The sequence below is a fragment of the Pristis pectinata genome, chromosome 32, assembly GCF_009764475.1.
Source record: "Pristis pectinata isolate sPriPec2 chromosome 32, sPriPec2.1.pri, whole genome shotgun sequence".
Lineage (NCBI taxonomy): Eukaryota > Metazoa > Chordata > Chondrichthyes > Rhinopristiformes > Pristidae > Pristis > Pristis pectinata.
In genome coordinates this window covers 15,123,392-15,137,328 of record NC_067436.1, presented here as the reverse complement: position 1 = coordinate 15,137,328, position 13,937 = coordinate 15,123,392, and the positions used below count along the sequence as shown (strand labels likewise).

Genomic DNA, 13,937 nt, shown 5'->3' with positions numbered 1-13,937 from the left:
GAGGTTTACCAGGGTGCTGCCTGGATTAGAGGGCATGTGCTATAAGGAGAGATTGGACAAAACTTGGGTTGTTTTCTCCGGAGCAGTGGTGGCTGGGAAGAGATCTGATAGAGGTTTATAAGATTATGAGGCATAGATAGAGTAGACAGTCTCTTTTTCCCCAGGGTTGAAAAGTCTACTACCAGAGGGCATGCATTTAAGGTGAGAGAGGGCAAGTTCAAAAGAGATGTGTGGGGCAATTTTTTTTTTAAGAAACACAGACTGGTGGGTGCCTGGAATGCGCTGCCAGGGGTGGTGGTGGAGGCAGATATAATAGAGGCGTTCAAGAGGCTCTTACATAGGCACATGAATGTGCAGAGAATGGAGGGATATGGACCTTGTGTAGGCAGAAGGGATTAGTTTAGTTGGGCATTTGATTGGTAATTTATTTAGTTCGGCACAACATCATGGGTTGAAGGGCCTGTTCCTGTGTTGCACTGTTCTACAGTCGTGTTCTAACTTAACACCACTGGTGGGTCTAGAGTCAGATAGAGGCCAGACTGGGTAAGAACGGCAGATTTCCTTCCCTGAAGCACTATCATGAACCAGATGGGTTTTTTTTTTACACAATCCAGTAGTTTCATAAATCACCACTAAGGATCCAAGCTTTTTACTCCAGATTTAATTACGCTGAATTTAAGCTTCCCTGACGCCACGGTGGGATTTGAACCTACGACTCTGCATGAATAGGTTAGGCCTTTGGATGCTCAGCGACTTAAACATGTGTTAACTCATCCATTTGCCTACAAAATTAAAAACAACGGGCACATCCATCCAACCTCAACTGCAAAGTTGGTTGAAGGAGCCCTTGTGGTTGCTTTAACAATGTGCTTGACTTAATAAAGTGTTACAGAATATTTTTAGAGAATATTTTGGGGCATTCAGGACACTGACAGATGGCATAAAACAAGTAAAGGGACAAATGGCCTATTAAACAAGTCAGATCAAGTGTCAGTACAAATAATAAATAGATAATATTCTCTTGTAAATAACAAGGCCACAGGATTGTAGTAGTTTTTACGGTAGCATCCATGGCAACATAGATGGCGATACATGGGAGAGACCTGCTGGCTCCAGACTGGCACGCTATGGAAGATATGAAAAGATACAAGCTTGATCCTAAAACAACAGATCCCCACAGGAATGCAGGGGGAGGAGATAAGTTTGTGAACACAAATGGTGAGGAGAGAAACATGTCGACCAATGATAGGCCTGTTGCGTGCAAATGACCTCCGAGGCACGTGACATTGATTGATATAATCAAGGGGATGTTTTGTGATTGCATACTGATCAGATGTAGGGGTTTGACCTCAGGTTAGTCAAAAAATGATAACTAAGCATTTGGGCACTGGTCAAGAAAATGTGTAACCTTACAATTGGATGATAAAGGTCACATGTCTGGAGTGTAATAATCACTGCATGAGTTGTGATTTTTGAGTCATCCACGAGCTCTGTATCTGGGTGGATTTCTTGCACTTGATCCAATAACCCGGTGAACAAAGGAACTTGAGTCTCGACTGATTGCCGCAGATGTGGAAGGTGACCAGTCTCCCAAAACACTTAATGTCAGGAGGTGAGAATTGTACAGTAGGAAAAAAAAGGGCAAATAGAAGAAAATCCAATGGAATATGGTAGCAATGTGGTTATGCTACTGAACTAGCAAAAAAGAATGGACCTACTGTCAAGAGACGAAATTTAAAACCTGCAGCGATTTAAGTAAATGGAATAAAAAGCTAGTTTCAATAAGCCTATCTGGTTCATCCAGGAAAAGACACTTGCTGTTCTTCCCTGTCCTGACCCGGATGTGACAATAACTCTTTAATCACCCTCTGAAATGATAATAAATTTTAGCCTTGCCAAAGACTCCCACATCCACTGAATGACTAAAATAATAATAGCCCTCATCCATCTGTGGACCAGTAAATTTCACTTACACACACTGTAATAATGATTTCACAGCTCCAATTTCATTCATTACAAACTATATCATGTTTCAACTTGGAAAAAATTAGGAGTGGTACTGTTGATCCTTCGCTTAAATTTGAGGAAGTTTGGAGTCCATTTATTCAATATTTTCACATGATATAGATCCCCTTATAATAACCTTTTAATTTAGAGGAATGGAGTGGACGACATAATATTGCTCTGTTTCTACTGAGAAATTTTAGTCCAGTTTTTTTTTCTGTTTTTTTTTTGAATTTTTTTTCTTTAGCTTAGTTTGGTTTGATATATTGTTTATAGTTTTTTTTATTGTTTTGGGGATTTTTTGTTCTTTTATATTTTATAATAAATCTTTTTCTTTTATATTATATTCATTCACTAACAGATCGTTGGATCTACAGATTTTTTTATACTTTATTGTTCTTTATGATTATCCATGTCATGATTGTTCTCCTGATCTCTTTGTATTACATGTACAAACATTGATATATTAATCTGTATTAATTTGAAAACTAATAAAAAGATTGAAAAAGAACAATTTCATTCATTACTTTGAGCGATTTGCTAAATGCTTCAAGCAATAGGCTGCCTTCTTTACTCATACAGTTAAACACTCAATGGAGCTCTATTATGAAGAGGTAACACACCTTTTGCAAATAAACACCTAACAGTGCAAACATATTCTGCAGAACATCAACATCGTAGTCTCTATCATTAGCTCCACATTGGCGAGAGCTGCAGTTTTATTTTTTAACTATCTTTTGGTAATAAAACCAGAAGACTGCACAAGAACATTAGCGAAGATGCAGGGAGAAAATTACAAGGATGATACCATAATTGAAATATTAACCTCCTGTCTACAGTACAGAGGGTGACCCAAAAGAGGCTTTAAGATTATGAAACAGGGTTCACTGGGGTAGACATTGAACACAAGACATTCCCACTCAAGGGGAGGATCAAAACTAGAGATATGAGATGGTGTCCATGAAATACACTTACAAACTTCATTAAGGGCTTTACAGACCAGATGGAAGGAAGATCTTTCCCCTGACTGAACAGTCTAGGACCAGGGGGAACAGTCTGAGAACAAGGGGCAGGAATTTTGGGACTGAGGTGTCTAGAAATGTCTTCACTCAGAGGGGATGTGAAAGCTCAGCCATGTAATTGGTTTATTATTGTCACATGTATCAAGACACCAAGGAAAAGTTCATTTTGCATGCCATACATGCAGATAATTTCTAAACACAAGTACATTGAGGTAGTACAGGGGAAAAGCAATAACAGAATATAGTTCTACAGTTACAGAGAAAGTGCAGTGCAGGCAGATAATAAGGTGCAAGGGCCATGACGAGGTAGATTGTGAGGTCAAGAGTTCATCTTTATCGTACAGGATTCTACTGTTTCATTCATTATGACAACTGCTCTGCCCGGGAATGCAAGAAACTGCAGAGAGTTGAACATCACAGACAGCTCAGAACATCTCAGAAACCAGCCTCCCCTCCATGGACTCTGACTACACTTCTTGCTGCCTCGGTAAAGCAGCCAAAGCCACAATCGAAGACCCCACCCACCCCGGTCATTCTCCCTTCTCCCTCTTCCCATTGGGCAGAAGTTACGAAAGCCTTAAAGCCCGTACCACCAGGCTCAAGGACAGCTTCTATCCCGTTGTTACAAGTCTATTGAATGGTCCCCTTGTACGATAAAATGGACTCTTGACCTCACAATCTACCTCATTATGGCCTTGCACCTTATTGTCTGCCTGCACTGCACTTCCTCTGTAACTGTAACACTTTATTCTACATTCTGTTATGGCTTTTCCCTTGTACTACCTCAATGCACTGATGTGATGAAACTATCTTTATGGATGGCATGCAACACACAGTTTTTCATTGCACCTTGGTACATGTGATAATAATAAACTAATTTACCAAAACAGAGATTCTGGATATTCAGGGAATCAAGGTATATGGGACTAGTGGTAGAAACTGGTGCCAAAGTGGAAGATCAGCCAAGATCTTGATGAATAGCAGAGCAGGCTCGAAGGAATGAATGGACTAACCACTGCTTCCTACCTTCTTCTGTAAATCCAACAAGGAATTCTAAAGAAACTTCCTTGCTCTGACATTGGTTGGAACCTGTATTTGTTATCAACAGAAGTGAAAAACACAGATATAAGGGGAAAGATACCCAATTTTGTGAAATTAGGTTATGCTGATAGGATATATGGAGAAAAGTATCATGGGGACTACATGGCAACATGAATTGAATGGCCTCTCTGAACAAGAAACATTCAGATTTCCTCAGCAAATTAATAAATTTGGAATAAGTATCCAAGAACATTGAAGACTTCCTTTCTTTTCACAGATCACCTTGATCTGTAACACAACGCTCCTGTCCAAGAGAAACCCTGCTCCATCAGGACAGAGTTAAAACACAGACTCTAATTGCGGATGTTCACTTAAGATTTCAAAAATCTGATACAGTGAAGGTTTACTCAGGCAAAACCCTGGATGAGAGGGTTCAACTACAAAGAACACAGATGTTGTAATCTGACACAAATGCTCATAGTAATGAGATGTTGGGGTGAGTTGGCAAAACTATTTATAGTTGAGGACACAAGTTCAAGATCAACACAAGAAAGAACAATATGGAGGATTTGGGAGAATTATGTTTTTAAAAGTTTAGGAAACAGGAGCATTCTGAGGCCAATCAGCCCATCAAGCTTGTACTAGCATACTTCCACATACGCATTAGCTCATCGAAATGAGCTGAAACATTCAAGCAGTCCAGAACCTGGTCCCTGGTGATCCCAACCACAGTTTGTGCTGCGCAACAGGCCAACATTCCAGCCCCCAGCTTCCGGCCACAAACCTACTCGTGTTGCAAGCACCTAGTGATCCCAAACCCTGCTTCTGAACCAATCCACCCTCTGGGCCCAGCTTTTAGCACAATTCCAGCCCACACTCTCGAGCCCCAGCTCAGCTGCCAGCCCACCCATGTTCCTAACCCCAGGTGGTCCCAATCCCGACCGTAACGCCAGCTACGCATCAGATAATGATACTTGACTAATGCCAGCATAAAACATCAAACGCATTCCATCCCATGGCAACAGGATTCACCGGACACTGCAGGAGAGGGGTATGGAGAACTGTTCTGGATTTCCAATCCTCTCAGTTATGCACTTCCCCCCCTCACAAGTCTGTGGGTGTGAGGGAGAAAGCAAAGGAATGGGACGAAGTGCATTGGTTCTATTGAAGAGAGGGACGAAGATATCTGCACAGGTACAGTTCAGGTGAATTCCTTTTCCCTGACCCTGGACCAGAAGCCACAGACCATGCCTCAGCAAGTGCTCAAGCCGGGTACTTTTTAAAAAGTGTGCCGAGGGTTGTTTCCTCTCAGGCAACGTTCCCACGCCCCCTCCTCCACCTCTTCGCCCGCCTCCGCCATTCATTAGGTAAAATCCCTCTGCCAAATAGTTCAAATCTACACTTCACTTACAATAAGATCTTTATTTATTAGTCACATGTACAGTGAAATGCATCTTTTGCATAGTGTTTTGGGGGCAGCCCGCAAGCGTCGCCACGCTTCTGGTGCCAACATAGCATGCCCACAACTTCCCAAACTGTACGTCTTTGGAATGTGGGAGGAAACCGGAGCACCCGGAGGAAACCCGTGCAGACACGGGGAGAAGGTGCAAACTCCTTACAGACAGCAGCAGGAATTGAACCCAGGTCACTGGCACTGTAAAGCGTTATGCTAACCACTACACTACCGTGGAACAAGGCATTTCTACCCCTGTAGACAAATCCCCTTGCAATAAAGATCAACGTAGCATTTGTCTTCTTAACTGCTTGCTATACCAGCCACATTCTTTCAGTGACATGTGTACAAGGTCACTCTGGTCCCTTTGAACACCAGGACCTTTTAATCTCTCACCATTTAAAGACTACTTGCCTTTGTATTTGTTTCTGTGGGCATTGCAGAACATCTATGCCCTTCCTCGATTTCCCCTTAAACTGAGCATCTTGCTGGACTTGGAATCAGAGCCCCAAACCAGGTTGGGATGTCAAACTTACATCGCTGAAGGAGAGACAAACATAATGAACAGAAGTGAATGCTATTCACCCCCTTGCCCCTGATCCACCATCAACAAGATCATAGCTGGATGCCTGTGCTACTTTCAAGCACTAATCCCATTTTCCTCAACTTGGTTCATGGTAAATCATTAAAGTCCAAGTCATGCAGCACAGAAGCAGGCTCTTCAAACCACCACCCTCCATGCTGTGTCCTCTTCTATTTACCAGCACTTGGTCCGTAGCCTTTCATACCTTGGTGATTCAATGAACTGGATGTGTTCTTACAACAATATACTAGTTTCACGCTTACCATTACAGATCCTGGGATCTTATTTTATTTTAGTAATTGAACTTAAATTCTCCACCAAGAGAAACAAAGGATTGCAGATGTTGGAATCCAGATGAAAAAAACAAGATGCTGGAGGAACTCAGCAGGCCAGGCAGCTTCCGTGGAGAAAAGCAGACGGTCAATGTTTTGAGTCAGGGCCCTTGTTCAGGGCTGAAGGCAGGAAAAGGGGAAGCGCAATATGTAGGAGGGGAGAAACAGAGCAGCGATAGGTGGACAAAAGAGGGGAGGCAGGGTGGGCACAGGGTGGTGATAGGTAGATGCAGGTAAGAGACAGTGATGGGCAGGTGCGGGGGAGGAGGGGAGAGCAGGTCCACTGGGGGATGGGTCAATGGTATGGAGGCAGCTGCCCCATGGGGGGAGGGGAAGAGAGGAAAAAAAATAGGCCGGGAGAAAAAGAGATAGACAAGGAAAGGGAAGAAAAGAGGCATGGTGGGGGAGGCGTTGGTTTACTTAAAGGGGAAGAATTCAATGACTTAAAGTGGGAGAACTTGCTGCTTTTCTCCACAGATGCTGTCTGGCCTGCTGAGTTCCCCCAACATCTTGTTTTTTTTCCCCCCATTTAAATTCCCTACCTGTTGAGATTTGAACTTGTACCTCAGGACTGGTATTGGTATTGGTTTATTATTGTCACTTGTACCAAGGTACAGTGAAAAACTTGTCTTGCATACCGATCGTACAGGTCAATTCATTACACAGTGCGGTTACATTGGATTATTCCACCAGCCCCCAGATTAGGGGTCCAGAAATGTCTCCGTTGCACCACCTACAATGCAAGGTTCTGCAACCACTTTGAGAGCTGGTCCCACCCAGCACAGCTCTGTCACCTGCCTGTGAAATACACTGCAGTCCCTGCACTAAGCTGGCACCCAGGTCAAACTCAAAACCATGGTCAAAAGTTGGAACAGGTGGCTGAACAAGGTAGAAATTAAAATCCCTCCTTCGTGCTGTGTTACTATGACACCACTGTGAAAATTGCAAAGGTTAGAACGGAACTTTAATAACAGAAAACCCCTCATGCGAGGCAATTAGTTCCGACAAAATATGCAAACCATATAATCCACCTCCTCAATTTTAAAGCAAATGAAAAGAAAAAAAACATTTGGAGAATTTTAAAAGATCCAGTGGATTCTAGTTCCACATTTTCCGATAAGATGGTAAAAATAAAGTATTCCAGAGTGAATTGAAGGCTCCAAGGAAGCTTTAGAGAGCTGCTCTGTGCAACATACAAAAATCTGCAAGTCAACAGAAATTTGAAACAAAGCAACTGTGGAAACACAGAGAAGGCAATGTCTCTGGTGCAAATCATTTTCCTCACACTTAAGGTATTGCAGAGAAAAAGCATTCAGAAAAAGCAGAGAGTTATAGAACAGTGTGCTCACACACAGGCGCAGAGACAGTTTTTTTATTTGCCCTTTTTTCTGTATATTTAATACCCAGTTTCCTCATGTGGTCTGAATTCTTTGGCACAATAGTTAGTATTGTTGACTTTATAGGTCAATGCCAAAGATGTATAATCAAAGACCAATGTCTATTCCACTCCCTGAATCCAATGAATTAAAATTAAATCTAATTTTCAAGGAAAACAATGGATATCTCAGAATCGAAAATGAAAAATTGGAGAAAATAACTACACAAGAAAGTAGAAGATGCATCAACCATAGGTTTAAAGATCCCTACTGCCCAAGTACAAAATGATTCGGTTCATTTTACAGCTTCAGGTTAACTAAATAATCACATCTGGACTTACAACAGCTGTCACATTTCATACCTGCAGAATTCAAAACATATTTAGATGCCAATTTAAACACAGATGTAAATTGAGATTATAGAGATAAAGACATTAATTGTATAAAATATTTGATGTGCTTTTGCTCAAATATATTGTTTTTCAACAGATTGTCTTTCTGCATTCCAACAGCTGTACCCCTTGGTGTTATATGGTGCAGAGCATCAAGCCAAACACTCTACCATTTCCTCAGGAGGTTCATTCAGCATGTCCCCAATGACCCTCACCAATTTCTGCAGATGCACCACAGAAAGCATCCTATCCAGATGCATCACAGCTTGGTACTGCAACTGCTCTGCCCGAGACAGCAAGAAACTGCAGAGTTATGAACACAGCCCAGTCTATCACAAAAGAACAGCCTCCCCTCCATTCACTCCATCTGTACTTCCCACTGCCTCGGGAAAGTAGTCAGCATATTCAAAGATCCCTCCCATCCTGGTCATTCTCTCTTCAACCCCCTTCCATCGAGCAGAAGAAACAAATGCTTGAGAACATGTAACACCACGCTCGAAGACAGCTTCTATCCTGCTGTTATAAGGCTCTTAAACGGGCCTCTTCAAAGATAATGAACTCCTGATCTCTCAATCTACCTTATCATGGCTCTTGCACCTTATTTGACTACCTGCACTGCACTTTCTCTGTAACTGTAATATTTGTATTCTGCATTCTGTTACTGCTTTTCCCTTCATACAAGCTTGATGTACTTATGTATGGAATGATCTGTCTGGATGGCACACAAACAAAAGCTTTTCACTGTATCTCAGTACATGTGACAATAATAAACCAAACCATTGGGTCGTTGGTAACCAATCTGGAGGAATCCTCCCCAATGTTCCCCTGACAGATATACAAAGGCCAAGTCAACAACTCCCTTGCTGCTGAGATTGGCTAGCTCTTCACGGACTCCACTCAACCTATCCTTCCTCAGCTGGACCTTTCAAAGGCAATGTGACTTGGGCAACGCAACCCACCGATGTGGCTTTGGCGCTATTGGGATAGATTGTTCTCAAACTGCCCTCATGCTTTGCTGCTATTGGTTTAACTCATCCTCAGTCTGCTATGATGCGTTTCCCCATGGCCGCACTTGGCTTTCGTGGCTTCCACAGCTGGCCCTCTCTACCTTGGGGAGATCCTCTAGCCCTGCCCCCAGAAAGCCCTGATGGCCTTTTGACAGCTTGACATCAAAGGCCCTTTTAATTATTTGCAACCTGATAGCCAGAGGCATTTACCAATGGCTCAAATTGAACTTTAAAAAAAATTAGTAGAAAAATTAAACATATAAACCATAAGCAATTATTTAAAACAATTAATTGCGAGAGGCAAAAGTAAACCCCACTTTCCTGCCCTTGGCTTGTCATTCAGGGTCAGCGACTGCGTGCAGATGAATGGGTTCGCTGTACTTAAGGCAACCTTGGGTGAGGTGAACTCAAGGGGTCAGATGTGCCCACAGCACATTAGTGAGACCCCACTGGGCTCAAATGTTGCACGCAGCAATGGTGCTGGAGGTCAGGTGCATGAGAATATGACCTCAAGCTACTCTGTTGCTTCAACATTTCAATGTAATGGGACAGAAGCCTAGAGATCACTTGACACACAGGCGCTCCATGGAACTGCTGTCTAATCATCAATCTGTCATGCCTGGCAGATATAAATGCCACTAACCTATCACTATAATAGGAATAGATTTAGAACTGGGGGACAGGACGAGATGTTAGAAAAGATTGTTTTAAAATATAATGCAGGAGGTTGTTAGAATTCAAGATATCTTAAGATATCTTTATTAATCACATGTACACCGAAACATACAGTGAAATACATCTTTTGTATAAAGTGTTCTGGGACCAGCCCACAAGTGTCGCCACCTTCTGGCGCCAAGATAGCATGCCCACAACTTCCTAACCCGTACATCTTTGGAATGTGGGAGGAAACCGGAGCACCCGGAGGAAACCCACGCAGACACGGGGAGAACATACAAACTCCTTACAGACAGTGGCTGGAATTGAACCCAGGTCGCTGGCGTTGTAATAGCGTTACACTAACTGCTGCACTACCATGCCCGGCCCAGATGCCTCCACAGAAAAGGCAGAGCAACATTTGTAAAAACAGCATGAAGCAAATATATTTTTTCAAGAAATTATAAATGAGCTATGTGGAAGAGAAACAGATAAAGCAATTTTGGAGAACTTCCGCTGGGCCAGTTCCCCTCGTGATGGATCCCATAGTTTGCTTCACCATTTAAAACAGTAAGTTTGTAGGCTTCATTCGCCAGCTTTGTTCTGTTGTGAAAAGCAACCTTAATAAAATGAAATAAGAATCCCACAATTGAAAATTGGAGGCAATTGGGTCAGAATTGCACAGCAAGGAAACAGGCCCTTCTGCCCATCTCATCCATGCCGATCTGAGCTAGCCCCATTTGCCTGCATTTGGCACATATCCCTCTAAACTTTTTCTATAAGTGTGCCTGTCCAAATGTATTTTAAACATTGTAATTGTACCTTTCTCGTTCCATTTACCCACCATCCTCTGCGTGAAAAAGTTGTCCCTCACATCCCTTTTAAATCTCACCCCTCTCACCTTAAATCTATGTTCCCTAGTTTTAGACTCCCCTACCCTGGGAATAAGACTATGATGATTCACTTTATCTAAGCCCCTCATGATTTTATATACATCTACAAGGTCACCCCTCAGCTTCTTACACTCCAGTGAAAAAAACCCCGGCCACTCCTTATAACTTAAGCCCTTCAGTCCCAGTAACATCCTCGTGACTTCTTTCTGCACCCTTTCCAGCTTGTGAAAATGTCGTTTTACTATTTGTACTGGGCCTCAACCAATGATCTTATTGCTTTCAAGAAAATCTGATGTTAATTTTTACAAAAATCAGAAACAGTAAGTGTACGGATAATGTGATTACTTCCTTCATGTGGGAATTTACTAATATTTTAGTTAAACAATTGTGCTATGGGAGTAAAAGAAACACATTTAATAAATGTAGAAAAGTCATTAAACTAATTCATATCTGCAGCCTTTGTTTCTTTTTCTTTATTCACTTATTTTGTTTCAAGTACAAGGGTCTGTGGAATTTCCCAAAGATCCTGCTCTCTGAACATTTTTACATACCTGCTCCTTAGAAGTCCTGAATGCCTCAAATCAAATTCCAGAATATCAACTCTCTCGATATGAGAGTTCTACCCAAGTTCTCGACGTCTACAACCCAACCACACCACAGAGGCAACGGAAAAGACGATAGTTACCCAAGTTCCTGCACTTGCTGAACCATCTTCTTCTGACCATTAAGCACATTCATCAAGCTTTCCGAATCAACAGCATCCTATCAAACAAAGACACATTGCAGTAAAACGTATTAGATAGAGACATTTTGCTGTTGAGGACACATTCCTTCCATGGTTGGTTTGAAATAGTTGCCTTATCAGTGATCATCTAATGGGGGGGAGCTCACCGTCACAAGGAACTGGCTGATGGAAATGTTACTGCACAGGTGGTGGCTATTGGGCCCACTGATTGCATCCTAGCTCCTACCAATGCAATCCTATTAGTCCCATTCCCTTGTCCTTACCCCACAACCTGCAAATGACTTGCACTTGAGGTCCCTGAAAGCCTTGACAGATTTTGTCTCCACCAGGTTCTGTAAGTAAGCTTATTAAAAAAAACTTATTTTCCTCACCTCCCCCTATATCTTTCATCGAACTTCTAAATCCGTGTCCCTTAGTCCTTGAACCATCTGCTAATGGAAGCAAATTGCCTCTACTTACCCGATCTAAACCAGTCCACCTCCATTAAATCTCCTCTCAGCCTTCGTTCCTCCAAGAACAACCCCAGCTTCTCCGGTCTAATCTTGTAGCTAAAAGCCCTCGTGCTTGGAATCATCCTTGTCAAACTTTTCTCTCCCTCTCCAAGAATTTCACACATTTCCCAAAATGTGGCATGTGGAGCTGGATGCATGCTTTTGTGGCCAGACCAGTGTTTAGTACAAGTTCAGCACAACTTCTGTTTTTGTACTCTGATTATATTCATAAATCCCAGGATTCAAAATGCGTTACAAACCCCTCTCTGAGTAAGGCCTGCCACCTTCAATGGGTTAAATTGGTAAATTGGTTTACTATTGTCACGTGTACCGAGGTACAGTGAAAAACTTTGTATTGCATGCCATCCACACAGATCATTTCATTACAACAGTACATCGAGGTAGTGCAAGGGAAAAGCAATAACAGAACACAGAATAGCATTACAGTTACAGAGAAAGTGCAGGGCAGGCAGACAATAAAGTGCAAGGTCATAATGAGGTGGGTTACGAGGTCAAGAGTCCACCTTATTATTCTAGGTCTTATAACAGCGGGATAGAAGCTATCCTTGAGCCTGGTGGTATGTGCTTTCAGGCTTTTTGTATCTTCTGCCCAATGGGAAGGGGGGAGAAGAGAGAATGTCCAGGGTGGGAGGAATCTTCGATTATGTTGGCTGCTTTATTGAGGCAGTGAGAGTCCATGGAGGGGAGGCTGGTTTCAGTGATGTGCCGAGCTGTGTCCACAACTCTCTGCAGTTTCTTGCCATCTCGGGCAGATCAGTTTCCATATCAAGCCGTGATGCATCTGGATAGGATGCTTTCTATGGTGCATCGATAAAAATTGGTGAGGGTCAATGGGGACATGCCAAATTTCTTTAGCCTCCTGAGGAATTAGAGGCACTGGTGAGCTTTCTTGGTCATGGGCTCTACATGGTTGGACCAGGACAGGCTATTGGTGATGTTCACTCCTAGGAACTTGAAGCTCTCTACCCTCTCGACCTCAGCACCGTTGTAAACAGGAGTGTGTGCGCACCACCCTGCTTCCTGAAGTCAAAGACTAGCTCTTTTGTTTTGCTGACATTGAGAGAAAGGTTATGCACCAGAAAACGTCTTCTCCTCGTCAAAGACAACTTTTAGCTGGAAAGTTTTAACAATGGGGAAAGATTAGACAGGTTGCACTGTTTTGTTTAGAATAAAAGAGATGAAGGAAGTTAAATGAGGTGCATAAACTTACGAGGAGCTTGGATACAAAGTCAGAGAAATACAGCATGGAATCAGGCCCTTCAGCCCAACTTGTCTATGCCGATCATGGTGCCCACCAAGCGCGTCCCATTTGCCCACTTTTGGCCCACGTCCCTCTAAACCCCTCCTATCCATGTACTTATCCAACTGTCTTTTGAACGTTATTGTAACCTGCCTCAACCACTTCCTCTGGCAGCTTGTTCCATATATGCACCACCCTCTGCGTGAAGAAGTTGCCCCTCGGGTCCCTTGTAAATCTTTCAACTTAAACCTATGCCCTCTAGTTTCTAGTTCCACTTCCCTGGGAAATAAAGTAAATAGAGAATCTATTTCCATTAGCAGACGTGTCCAAAACCAGTGGGCATAGACTTAAAAGTAAAACAGAAGGCTTAGATGGTAGACAAGGAAAAATCTTTCACTCAGAGGGATCTGGAACTCAGTGTCTGAAGGGAAGGAGAGGCAGAAACCCTTGACACTTGAAGAACAGGGAGTGATCTGCGAGGCTGGGGACCAAGTGTTGGAAGGTCAGATAGGTTGGGTGGCTCGTTATTGACCGTTACAAACCCAATGGCCTCGTGTTGAAGTCTTCCATAATTCTATGAATATGTAAATGGCAACAAGGGCTTGTGACACCCACAAGTGGAACACACTGAGATACACAGCGTTAACAAAACTTTTAAACTTCATTATAAACTTCATTTATAC

General features: G+C 42.6%; 1 protein-coding gene across 2 annotated transcripts in view; it reads right to left on the bottom strand.

Annotated features, from left to right (window-relative positions):
* LOC127585244 (protein ERGIC-53-like) overlaps positions 1-13,937 on the bottom strand; it is an 83,165-nt gene that overhangs the window by 30,610 nt on the left and 38,618 nt on the right. For both annotated transcript variants that reach the window (XM_052042551.1, XM_052042550.1), the window contains exon 10: positions 11,443-11,519. In XM_052042551.1, coding sequence (XP_051898511.1) covers positions 11,443-11,519 — 77 coding nt within the window. The remainder of the gene's footprint in view (positions 1-11,442; positions 11,520-13,937) is intronic.